The sequence below is a fragment of the Convolutriloba macropyga genome, unplaced genomic scaffold (assembly GCF_964194025.1).
Source record: "Convolutriloba macropyga unplaced genomic scaffold, txConMacr16.3 SCAFFOLD_1214, whole genome shotgun sequence".
NCBI classification, from domain to species: domain Eukaryota; kingdom Metazoa; phylum Xenacoelomorpha; order Acoela; family Convolutidae; genus Convolutriloba; species Convolutriloba macropyga.
In genome coordinates, this window is record NW_027453493.1 from 19,305 (window position 1) to 32,500 (window position 13,196).

The 13,196-nt window shown below is 34.9% G+C and overlaps 1 protein-coding gene across 2 annotated transcripts; it reads right to left on the reverse strand.

The window, feature by feature from the left end:
• Window positions 1-204: 204 nt before the first annotated feature.
• Window positions 205-7,953, reverse strand: LOC142358333 (DNA-directed RNA polymerases I and III subunit RPAC2-like). 2 transcript variants are annotated; one of them, XM_075409751.1, is made up of 3 exons: window positions 7,702-7,953; window positions 5,633-5,669; window positions 205-475 (listed from the first exon to the last, which is right to left on the reverse strand). In XM_075409751.1, exons 1-3 carry the CDS (start codon window positions 7,887-7,889, stop codon window positions 335-337), a joined length of 366 nt encoding a protein of 121 aa, XP_075265866.1. In that variant the 5' UTR covers window positions 7,890-7,953; the 3' UTR covers window positions 205-334. The 2 variants fall into 2 exon arrangements, with proteins under 2 accessions (XP_075265866.1, XP_075265865.1); XM_075409750.1 differs by lacking the exon at window positions 5,633-5,669 and having other exon boundaries at window positions 7,702-7,947.
• Window positions 7,954-13,196: the final 5,243 nt, after the last annotated feature.

Sequence of the window (13,196 nt, forward strand, 5' to 3'; positions counted from 1 at the left end):
AAAATACAACTCTGATCACAAGCTTTGATTTTCAAAATCGACGGCTTAACAACTTTCACTCTTTTCAATGTATCAACTGCAGCACACTATTTTGCTTAAGACCTGTCAATTTATTTGCTGATTCTACTATTACACTATTCTACTTCTATTATTACACTATTCTACTATTACTATTTCACAGATACAACTAGTATGAAAAAAGAACCATGTACCGAATAATAAATTTGACCAGCAAATCTAAAACAAATTTCAGCAAATGTATTCATCCCTGATCATTCATGTCAAAAATGTTTATCATCAACTGTTAACAATCTCTACGTGTCGTTTGTGAGCATCAGCAAAGGTGCCTTTCATGCTCTGGAAAATGAGTTTTGAGTCTTTCAATGCACGCAACAGGAGGTCTCTGGCTCTGTGACCCTGCTTTGCCTGCACTCTTAAGATAATACGGTGTTGTGTCGGATGAGGAATCGTATATCTGAAATATTCAACTACATGCTCAAAAAACATTTTTAATAAGAACCAAAAACAAACATAGCTGGCAGATTGCCAGAAAATAGCCGCAATAGATTCGTAGATCGGCAGTCTGAAAAAACAGTAAAAATGACAGACCAAAAAAATTCGTCTTTTTATTGAAGGCTGATATGTTATATTTTGATTAAAAATCTGTATAAGTTATTGCTGCCTCTTTTAGCTGATCTCAAATAACCTTCATTTAGAGTGCCACACACCCATTTGACCTTATCTCTTTGAATTAAAGTAAATAAAAGTCAATTTCAAAGTGAGGAAGTCATTTTTGAGAGTGAGGTAAGTCAAGTGTGACCAAAAATTTAATCACGCGCATGAACAAAAAAAACTCGCTCCACTAAGAGCGAAAAATGACGTCACACATGCAATTCAATTGAAATTGCATGAACGAATGAACAAAAAATGGCTGTGACGTCATATGGTCGTAACAAAAATCATGACGACGAAATAAAAAAACATAGCAGGACAAGTCCTGACGTACAATTCAAAGAATTTTCATTGACTAAAAAGAAAAACTAGACCTAGAATGGACTATGAGTGAATTGAGAAAACCATTTAAAAAAAATCAGATCAAAAAATAAGAAAAAAACAATGTCAAAATGCCGCATGTGAACAAAAAACCATTAGCGAGTAAAGAAAATTTAATTCAAACAAAAAACTAGGCCTAAAATGAGCTGTGAATGGATTGAGAAAACCATTTAGAAAAAAATCCGATCCAAAAAATCGAAAAAACAGTAAAAATCAGAGTGAAATTGCCGCATGTGAACAAAAAACCACTACCGAGGAACCAAATTTTTGTTCAAACACCACTTTCGCACTCTACTTTAAAATTAGAGCGAAAAAAATTCACGCCGCAAAACCACTCGCTTTTTCGCTCCATTTCCTGTTTCGGCGTGACCAAAATCACTACTCCAATTTGACTTCAAAAATCATGAAAATGTGTGAACAGATCTTAAAAAAAAAAAAAAGACAGCGCCCCAATACAATTCAAATTCTTTGAATTGTAAAAAAACCAAGAGAAGGCCAATAATAGCCTCAGCTATCGCTGTGCGGCTATTAATAAAACAATTGATATCTAGAGATGGATGACTCCAGAGTAAACATGGCCCGAATATATGCCAATTGCTTTACACTTGTATTCAAGTTTTTCAAAAAAAATCTCCAATAGTTACATTTTGGGCACCTGCAACGCAACACTAAGACTTTTTGAAATGATCACATTTAACTGCTTGCTATGTTGTTATTACAGCGACACAACTTCAACGAATACCAACAGTCCTCAAGATGACGTCACATAAACTTGTCTGGGCTTAAATGGCGTTAAAACTTGCCTCCAATAAAATTTGACCATTAATTAATAGACTGCGGTGTTTTCAGGTGATCCCTTTTAAATTTTGTATAGAAAAATGCCAGTTTAAGGAAGAGGTAAGTCAAATGTATCCCCGTGGACATCATTCAAGTGAATGAACAAAAATTGCACTCACCTACTGTTTTCATTCCAATTTGTTCCCTATTAATTCTCTCACCTATCATTTTGGCAAAATTTTATCAGTTTGCAGAAGACCAATAAAACAAGACTGCTTTAAAAGACCTCACCCTTCCACGGAACTTTTAAAAAATAATTTTGGGGTAAAATATTAGAAAAATTTTCAAAATACTTGCTCTCTAACAAAATTAAACCAAAATACGAAACGAAGAGAAGTCATGAACTTCGATGGCAGACAGCCAAAAAGCCTCCAACTGACATCAAAAGACAAATGAAAAATAAGCCCTAAAAACAAAGAGTGCCAGTCTATTCTCCTTGGCGGTGAAATGTCTTTATTTGATTTGGAGAAAATTTACTAACTGTAAATATTTCATCTCTAAAACGGTTTTTAATATTCGGTGTTCTGAAATTCACTAAGAGTTCAAATTGTAAACTGTAACGAGATCAAACCACCCAAAATTATAAAGCATATATCGTCTTTTAGACATAACAGATTGCCGAAAAACAGCTGCCGCTGACGCCACTGACCGACGTCGGCATTGAAACAGCTGGCAAAAAATGAAGAAATTTTAAGTGTCAAAAACTGTTCCAATTTAGTCCGCAGTTTCGTTCGATTCGATATATATTGTGAGGAAGAGCTTAATACAAAAAGCAGTTGGAAGTTATACTCTAAGAAACTTGCATAACTTAAGGCACCAAGTCTTTGAACATTAAGCAATCTTTGACTCTGAACGTATTTGCATTAAATTGCTGAAGGAATTCTTAATTATATTTATATTCAGTTGAAACGTTGAGGTAAGCCGGAAGTCAAACGCTGAAGTAGTGACAATCCAAAAAATTCTATGAACTAACAAACCAAATATCGGCAATTTTTCATCAACATTGCACCTTGACGGCCCAGAAAGCATAGGACACTAGATAGGCAAAAAATATACAAAAACTATATGAAAACAATTTTCAATATCCTTTTCTACCCACAATTAGTGTTGTCCAAATCAGAAAAAAAAAGAGGAATTTAGATAAGTATTGATACTGTGCGTGATCATAAAGCATACGCTATCAGTAAATTTTCATCAACATCATACTTTGACAGCACAGAACACATAGGACACTAAATCAACACATAGGACAAAAATAGACAAAAACAATCTAAATACAATTTTTAAAAAATTCTTAACAAAAACTACAACCGAGAAAGCAAATTCTTGTTCGAACACTGTATTCTGAATCTGCTACAAAAATAGACATACATTTTCACGCCGCAAAACCACTCACTTTTTCGCTCCACTTCCGGTTTCGGCGTGACCAAAATCATCTCTTCAATTTGAACTCGCAAATCATGGAAAAGTGTTAAGTCACGAAAATCAAGAAAATGTGACATAAAGACATAGCAGAAAGATTCCGGAACCGACTCAATTTAGACATTCACTATGGACCCAGCAAACCACTCATTAAATGAGCGTATTAATTAATTTAGTAATCATTTTGAAATATCAGTTAGATGAAAAATCACGAGAAAAGCCAAAATTGATATCTGGAAAAGCATCTGATAAAAATTCTTCACAAGCTGCGATTCAAGAACTATTATTGGCAAAACTGCTTGCAAAACAGATCGTCATCATTTAAAAAATGTCTAACATCCGATTTAAAAAAAGTTACATACAGAGAAAACCGAGCATAGGACAAAAAGATGTTACAAAGTTTAAAATCTACTACCGGACAATTATTCTCGGAAACATTTAAAACAAAATATTGCTCAATCAGTGAAACTTCCAATGCTATTCAGAAATCATAATCAACAAATAAGAAATGTATAAAAACCAATATAAATTACAAATATATAATTTTTTAGTAAAAATGACTATGTATAAACTTGAAAAGTCAAATGTTAATAGCAAAATACCCTAGAACCTAGATAATAGCTCTAGATTGAATATTGAACAAAAGAAATTGCAAAAAGCTTAAATTTAGAGAAAAATGGGCAAAACAGAACTGAAAATTAAAATATCGAAACCAAACGCCAACTACTTAAACCGATAAGGTCAACAAAAAAGCTACAAAGATTACAAAAAAGGAGTTTACAAAAACTGCGAGACAGCCTATAAGAGAGCAAATTGCAATAACAGCGCTAAATTACATTTTAAAGTCTAATATTTGCTTCAAAATTTCAAAGCGATTCCAAACGTACTATTTCTAGTTCCGATAACTCAGAAAAGAAATTCAGAAGTTAAATCTAAATAACCCGCTTTGAAAAAATGCAAGTGATCAAGAAATATTCTCTCTTTGCTCAAAATTTTTTCGCGGCCTATTTTTATCGCTCTCTCTCTCTCTCTCTCTCTCTCTCTCTCTCTCTCTATCTTATAATGTTGCTTGAACAAGAACCACTCTGAAAAATTATCTCTGCTTGCCTTTTTTTCAGCCAGCAGATTGACCTAAACAATTTCACGTGCGGCAATCCACTTCTAAAACATCCTCAAAAAATAGAAGTAAACAATTTGAAAAATAGATCACCATTACTCCTCTTCGAGTTTTAAAAAAGACAGCGCCCTAATTGAATGCAATTTTTTGATTTGTAAAGAACACCCAAAAGCAAAAAAAACATGTTTTCCTTCTAACAGGTTTTTTACAGCTTTTTCAAACCTGCACTAGATTTTGTAATTGCTTTATAAAAACAGAACTAGCCTATAAGGAATACAAAAGCCGGCTCTTCTTCTCTACGGTGCCTAAACAAACAGTGAAAATATGACTGCAGAAAAAACCGGGCTCGCATAGAAATTCCATTTTATTAAAAAAAATTGTTGGTACAATAAAATCATTCACTAGACAATAAAACGTTTGAACAGAATAAATTAGGTATCCTTGCAAAGTACATGAGACCTGTTAACGCAGCAGAAAGAAAACAGCAAAAAAATAAAGAAAATTATCCAAAATTTTCAAGACAATTAACATCAAAATCAGAACTGTTAACCGTCCAATAGGGGACCACCAACCGTTTTCATGACGCACCATTATAACGCATGTACTGCCTTTTCGAAACTTTCTTGAAAACAAAAACCGAAGAGATAAGTCAAATTGCAGCACGTGAAAAAGCTTCCGATATGCGATCGTCATTTTATTCTACAAGTTTGAAAATTTATAAATTGTCAACTAGTCATTTCTTTGCTCGCTTTACATCGGTTTGACTAAAATCGCCACTTATATTTATTTACTAATCTCTGTCAGAATTTTAAATGGCGCAACACCGTGCAACAAAATGTATATTAGGTTTGAAATTAGACTATCGTAATCAGTTTATAGCATTAAAAATCCTACTTTTAAGCCTATATGATTGAAATGCATCATCTGTTTGTTGATATCCGTTAAAAGCGGAAATTCTGACGTATGAAATTTAACAGAAAATGAATCAATTAATGAAACTACTCGACAAAACATCCCAGGCGAACTCAGTCATCGAAACCTCCATTAAATAAAACAAACGAAAATTTCTTTCGAAGAACGAAACTGCTGTACAACAGCACTCTGAGCGTATATGAAAGTTTTGAAACTATCCGCAATAAAGCGCGTATTCAAAGGATTTACTAGAATATCTTCCTGAAACATTACTTCGAAGAAAACATTTACCTGGACAGTGATATGCAGATGTGGCAATTGTAACCCTCTAAACAATATAAAACGGACTGAAAAATTATTATTATCATTATTATGATTCCCACACTCTTATCCTATTATATTATGTGCGGAAATCAACTGCTAACTTAGATGCATTTCTAATAAATTTGAAGAGAACTCAGTCTTTAGATTAAAAAAAATAGGTAAATTAAGAAATGCCCCTCCCCAACACTGGGTGAATATTGGCTGGTCCGGGGTCCTCCCAGCACTACGTCTTCATAAAGCATTTCGTATTGTTTAAATCTATCAATAAAAAGATATACACAAACATCAGATGAGGAAGTAAAACAAAAGACAGAGAGCATTAGAAAACATAGCTGGCAGATTGCCAGAAAATAGCCGCAATAGCTTCGTAATCTGCAGTCTCAAAAAAACAGTAAAAGACAGACCAAAAAAACTCGTCTTTCCATTGAAGGCTGATATGTTATATTTTGATTAAAAATCTGTATAAGTTTTTGCTGTCTCTATTAGTTGCTTTCAAATAACCTTCATTTAGAGTGACACATACCCATTTGCCCTTATCTCTTTGAATTAAAATAAATAAAAGTCAATTTCGAAGTGAGGAAGTCATTTTTGAGAGTTAGGTAAGTCAAATGTGACCAAAAAATTAATCACGCGAATGATTAAAAAAAACTCGCTCCACTAAGAGCGAAAAATGACGTCACGCAAGCAATTCAGTTGAAATTGCATGAACGAATGAACAAAAAGCAGATTTGAAGTGGTTGTGACGTCATATGGCCGTAACAAAAATCGCGACGATGAAATAAAAAAAACATAGCAGGACAAGTGCTGACGTACAATTCAAAGAATTTTCATTGACTAAACAAAAAATTAGACCTAGAACGGACTGGGTGAATAGGGAAAACCATTTCTAAAAAAATAGGAAACAAAAAAAAACAAAAAATCAATGTCAAAAAGCCACTAGCGAGAACAAAAACCACTAGCGAGAAATGTCAATCTGATTCTTAAAAAACTAGGCCTAGAATGAACTATGAATGGATTGGGAAAACCATTTAGAAAAAAAATCCGATCAAAAAAATTGAAAAAACAGTAAAAATCAAAGTGAAATTGCCGCATGTGAACAAAAAACCACTAGCGAGAAAGCGAATTTTTGTTCAAACACCATTTTCTCACTCTACTTTAAAATTAGAGCGAAACAATATCACGCCGCAAAACCACTCGCTTTTTCGCCCCATTTCCTGTTTCGGCGCAACCAAAATCACTACTCCAATTTGACTTCAAAAATCATGAAAATGTGTGAACAGATCTTAAAAAAAGACAGCGCCCCATACAATTCAAATTCTTTGAATTGTAAAAAAAAACCAAGAGAAGGCCAATAATATCCCCAGCTATCGCTGTGCGGCTATTAAACAAACAAATAATGACGAAAGTAGATGAGTCAAACTAACAGCCTCCCTTTAGATGGTAGGCAAAAATATGCGACAAAAATTTAAAAAAAAGCTTGGCGCTTAAGAGTTTATTTTCGTTAGTTATAGTAATTGAAAGAGGAAGGATTGATAAATTCTGTTCGTGGCACTGAAAATTCCAACAATCCCAGCTTAATTTTGTAACCAAGCTCAGTTAAACAACGGTCAAAACCCCGAATTGGCAGTCTTTGCTTCAATATGAGCGAAGATGAAGTAACCTAAACTCTATGAATTATTACATGTCATTTATGTTGAAACAAACACATCTTGCTCAATTCGTCGATTACTGATTAGAGAGAGAAAGACTTAATTCTCAAGAGATATCCAACATTGAAGTACTTAACCTCACATTATTCTTTTGTACAAAAAAGTTATTGACACAATTTTGAAAGTTCTACAGGAGTTGCATTGACAGCATATATAAAACGAGCAAGAATTATCCGGGCAAACCGATTCAAGCTTACGGATTAGATACCGACAAATGACAGATATCGACGGAGACTTTTAGAAGTCTATGACTCCATGTCTTTGCAGGAAATTAGCTGGAATAATCAATTTAAAAAAGCTGTTATTACAAGTACAAAAATGACCGACCCAACGAAATCCGTTTCAGGATACTTGGCGAGGACAAAGCGAAGCACATTTCCCAAAGTGTGGTCCTCTTCGTTGATCGTGAAAGTGACATTTTCTTCACTCACTGTTCCGGTAGATTCATCCCTGCATGGCGTCTCCTGTATCTTGGGCAGCGACTCTTCTTGTAATAGCTCACCTCCGCCTGACATTAGTCAAGGCTAATTTTGAAACGTATCTGAAATTATAGATACTTACAAAATCTGAAGCGACAGAAAAACTGGAATAATGGATTTTAAGTATGGAGACAGCAAGGATTTTTTCAAATAAATGAATAAAGACTGTTACACAAAAACAGCAAGTTAAATATCTAGGAGTGATCATTGACTCCAAGTTAAATCATCAGTAGCACGTTAAAATAAAATTAGTTGTTAAAAAGCTAAGTAAATTATATAACTAAATGTACGAACGTTATCGCTATAACTAGCATCATCAGATAAAATGCAAATGAAAGTTATTGTATTTACAATTAAAATGATTTCAATTCAAATAATAAAAGAGTACAATAACAGGTTCCCGGAATATTGTTTATCGGTTAAACAAAAATTTGAAATTTCGTTTTCAATTCGTTTCTAATTTTTTATTCAAGATTGTTGCATTAAGATTTTTGAAGTTCATGGTGACATTCTGCCGTTCAGGTAATATTTGGGAACATTTCAGTGTTTTGATTCGCTAAAATGTAATTTTCCAATTGAGCAACATGACAACTGTTGACTAGTATTTCAATGTCAACACCTGGCAACGGTACTCATTGCGTGGGTTGAGAAATGGCTTAATTTGTTTAGCTTGGAGTCATGAGTTTTTAAGATTTAAAAAAAGGATCGTCAATTTAAAACTTTCTTACGAACGTTTTCTAACTCTGAGTTCATCGTCGGGTTATAAGCAATACAAAATGCTAAAATAAAAAGCCAGAAATAAAAATGCAAATCACTAAAATCAATCATTCAAGTAAATTTAAAACGAATTTTTTCATATCTACAAAATATTTACATCTGAGTAAAAATACATTTTCGATTTGATGTAACAGATGCATATCGACATGTTTTTTATTAAAAACCTACATATATTGCTTTAGACTTGCTTTGGTTTTGTTCAATTGTAAAGTTGAAAGTTTCGTTTCTTAACGTGTCTTTCAAGTTGGATTTTCATCTCCAAACTAAGCTTTCAGTGACAATTCTCGTGTTCGGTATTCGTCGCGCGTGTTGATGGCTGGTTTCAATGTTCTTATATAGAGCGCCCCTAGTGTCATTAACTTAGATTGGTTGCTACATTGGTCTAATATCTTCCACTGGAAAGCTGTTTCATCACCGTTGCAATCGATTGCATGTACTCCCATAGGTGAGTCCGCCATGGCATGCTCTGCAACCATTGTGGTAATATGTCGGCATTTCTGCCCTACGTAGATTGATTTGCATCCATTACAAGTGAAGTCATAAACCATGTGGGATTTGAGATCAAAGCAAAACTCGAGGAGAGGTAAACAGCTCTTAAGTTTCCGAGTGTTGAAAATCGTCTGTACAGGATGAATTATGTTCAATTTCTTTAGAAATTCATCAGAGATGTTACCTCTGTACTGTAACACAAATTGTTGTTTCTTAGTATTTTCTTGTTGTTTTAGGGCTACAACCGCGTTATATCTATGTCCTTTTCTTTGTTCTTTCATTCGCAACTGGTTAATTGAATCCTTGACGATATTCCCTACCCAATGCCTAGGATATTGATTACGTTCTCAAATTTCTTCATTTTTTGTCAAGGCTTCAGGGGAACGCTTCCCAATTGCTGGTGGCTCGGAAAAGGCGGTGTATTGTTCCTGTATTAGGCTTTTCTTATTTTATAGGGGTGCACAGCTACGATAGTTCAGAATTGTTCCAGTATCTGATGGGTTTTTATACCATGTGCAAAAAATGTTCCCCTCCGGTTGTACAGTAATTGACAGGTCTAGAAATAGCAAGCTGTTTTTAACATCTGTTGTTTCTAATGTAAATTGGAGACTTGGATGGAGGTTATTGACGGCATCTAACAGCTCTTTTGTGTCACCTCTAACTGTTCTCACAATATCGTCGACATATCTTAGAAAAACTTTAGCTTCGGACGAATGGTTAATGTCAGTCTGATCATTTTCATGACAGAATGAGCACATTCAGAACTGGTTTTCCATGCTATCATTTTCTGTGTTACTGATTTGCTGAAATTTTGCGTGGAACCATCTATTACAAACTTCACACTCAACACCCCTGGAACGTGCTGTCACACGGTGTTCGCAATTGCGTCCAGTGCTAGATTGTGTGTTGGTGTTACATTTAGGTGTCTGTAATTTCAGTTGTGGCTCCCACCATTTCATCCAAAGGTTTGCCAAAATCACCGCCAAGGACGCAACCATTGCCAACCCGTCTTTCTGACAGTACCAACTTTCATTGCATTTGAAATGGACGTTGGTGACGGCTAATTCAAGCAGACGTTTCATTGTTTCCTAGGTATGTCTGGTTGATCGTCGCTAGCATAAAGCGATCGCAGGGCAATGTTAATGGCTTCCTGTACAGGAACGTTGGTGTATAAACTTTTTACATCTAATGATAGGATTTGTTCGTTTTTTTCAAGTTTTATTTGCTCCAAAGTCTTTCGTGTTATTTTCTATGTTTGCTCCTTCAATCTTTTGGAAAAAGTGTGTTAAAAACTTGTTAAGTTTATGGTAGCAACTTCCCGGGATAGAGACAACAGGTCTCAGAGGGGTTTCTTTTTTGTGTACTTTAGCTAATCCATACAACCTTGCCGGTTGCGCTCCAGTAGACCTTAAAGCTTCGTAAACCTTAACCGGCATCTTCCCTTTTTTCCACATATCCAAAATTCTTGGCTTAGTTCTTTTTGATTTTTCATTACGATAATATCACAACTCTTTTCAAGTTTTCTGAGCTGTTCACAATCTAACACCTTTTCCAGTTGTTCTGCGTACGTGCTTTTTTTCATAACACAAAACCCTACACCCTTATCAAAAGGAACAGCAATCAGAGCGTTGTCACGCAGATGTTTTTGCACTTTCTACGGGTGTTTCTCTGATGTTTTTTGAGTACCATTTTGCTGCCGCTTCAATTTCGAACAGTTTTTCACCTGGTCACTGTTTTCACGCAGATTTCTTATCAAACTTTCTATGTCCGCCAAGAAATGCAACTCTTTATACTTGTCCCTTATTGGATGCTTCGTACCAAAAGCGAGCAAGTCCCTGACTAATCCCAGCAAAATGATATTATCTAGAACCACTACAGTCTTCTCATTATATGCTCTTAGCGGCTTGTCTTGCATTTCAGAAAGTTTGGCAAGATTTCCCTGCAGTCTTCGTCCAGAATTAACTGCATGGTTGCGAACTCGGTTGCGCAAAACAAAAATCACGGAGGGCAATAGGTGTATGAGTAGGCCATGAGTTTTTGTGGCACATTGAGAAAGAAACCCGATAAATAAATACCAACTGAAATGCAGAAAGATCAGTCATATTTTGAATCCGAAGTTTTTGCAGGGCGACGGTTCAGTAATATACAGAACTATCTCAGGGCAATAAGAAAGAGTCCTTCTATACCACCCATTGTAAACTATACAAACACGAGCACCAGAACCGAACAACACAAAGCAGAACTTTTTAACTCATTCCTCCAAAACGTGTAGAGTAACAAAATGATTACAAACCATCAGTCTTGAGGATAAACTTAACTCTCTGCTTATAACAGAAAAACTGATATAACAAACATATCAATTGAACTACAACTCAACAAGTCAGACGGACCCGATGACATTGGTAACATAATTTTTAAATTCTGCTCAGCAACTTTGAGCAAGTCACTCGTCCTTCTTTTTCTAACAATGTCCAATAAAGGAAAATTCATTCTTTCTGGAAAATAAGTCAAATAACTCCATAAAGTCAAAAAAAGAGGGAAGCAAAGCAGAAGTGAATCGCTACAGACTCATCAGTCTACTCTGTTGTGTGTCCAAAATTTATGCAAGTTTTTTTTTGACGAAATTTACTCTGATTGTTGTCACAGATTAAACGAAAATTAATTGGGCTGTCGAAAGAATAGATCGGCATCCACTCAACTTCTACTGATTTTTGACACAGTATATCAAAGTTTGACACAATTTCATTGGACGACATTAGTATTCTCCACTTAGATTTTGCAAAAGTTTTCGATAAAGTACAAGATCACCTTCTCATTAAAAAACCGGAAAGTTTTTAAGTAGGAGGGAAAATATTATTACTCTTGCACTCATACTTAGAAATTGGGAAATATTGGAAATTATTGTTCAAGTTTGGCGATCGTAATAAGTGGAGTCCCACAAGGTTCCAAACTTGGAACATTACTCTTCTGAATTTTTATCATTGACTTGCCAGATGCAAACTCCGATATCGAAGGTTTTGGAATTGCAGACGAATATAAGTTCATTGTTCATAATCAGGCGAAAACTTGACAAAAGCGCAAAAAAACTGAAGTTTGGTGCCGAGAGAATCGAATGGAGTGAAATGCGAACAAATGCAAGTTGTTAAATGTTAGGGGTAAGCTCACGACATCTATGTGTGGCCAGGAAATCAAACAAACTGAATATGAAAAAGATCTTGGTTCATTAATTAAATTAACTACATCAAACCTCTCATGTCAAGGCAACTGCAAACACAGCGTACGAATAACGACTAGTGCTTTCTTACGGATAAAACAAAAAATGTCAGCAATTAGCTCAACGTCAAAAATTTTGAACTGGTATACTAGTTATATGGTTTCAATACTGACTTACTGAACATGGCCCATAAAATGATTCTAGGAAATTCACTTCGAAGTTATAAAGAACGTCTCATTAGACTAAAACTCCTCCCACTCTGTCACTAAGTTGAACTGCATGATCTTCTTCTCTTCCTAGCTATTACACGTAATGAATATGACATTCCAACAAAAATGAAAGCCCTCGAAGACAAAAAAGACAAGGCAACACTAGAGGTGAACTGAAATTTGAAAATAATGATTGTCAAATCCGATGAAAAGTTCGTCCAGTGAATTAAGCAACTGTACAACGTTGTATATAGAAATATTCAAAAATTTGGACGCAAATTAAATGAAAACACTATCACAAAAGCATACTGGCACTTTTTCGCAACTCAATTCAACCTAAACCTAATAAACAAATTTTCTCGGAAAAAAATTTCAGTTGTGACAATTGTAACAATTGGAATACAAATATTACAGCTGAAACTGGACTGACACAGTGGTACAAATTGAAGCCCCGGTAATCATATCTAAAATCTCTACTTCTACTTCTAGTACTACTACTACTACTACTACTACTACTACTACTACTACTGCTACTACTACTACTACTACTACTACTACTACTACTACTACTACTACTACTACTACTACTACTACTACTACTACTACTATTACTACTACTACTACTACTACTACTGCTACTTCTACTTCTACTTC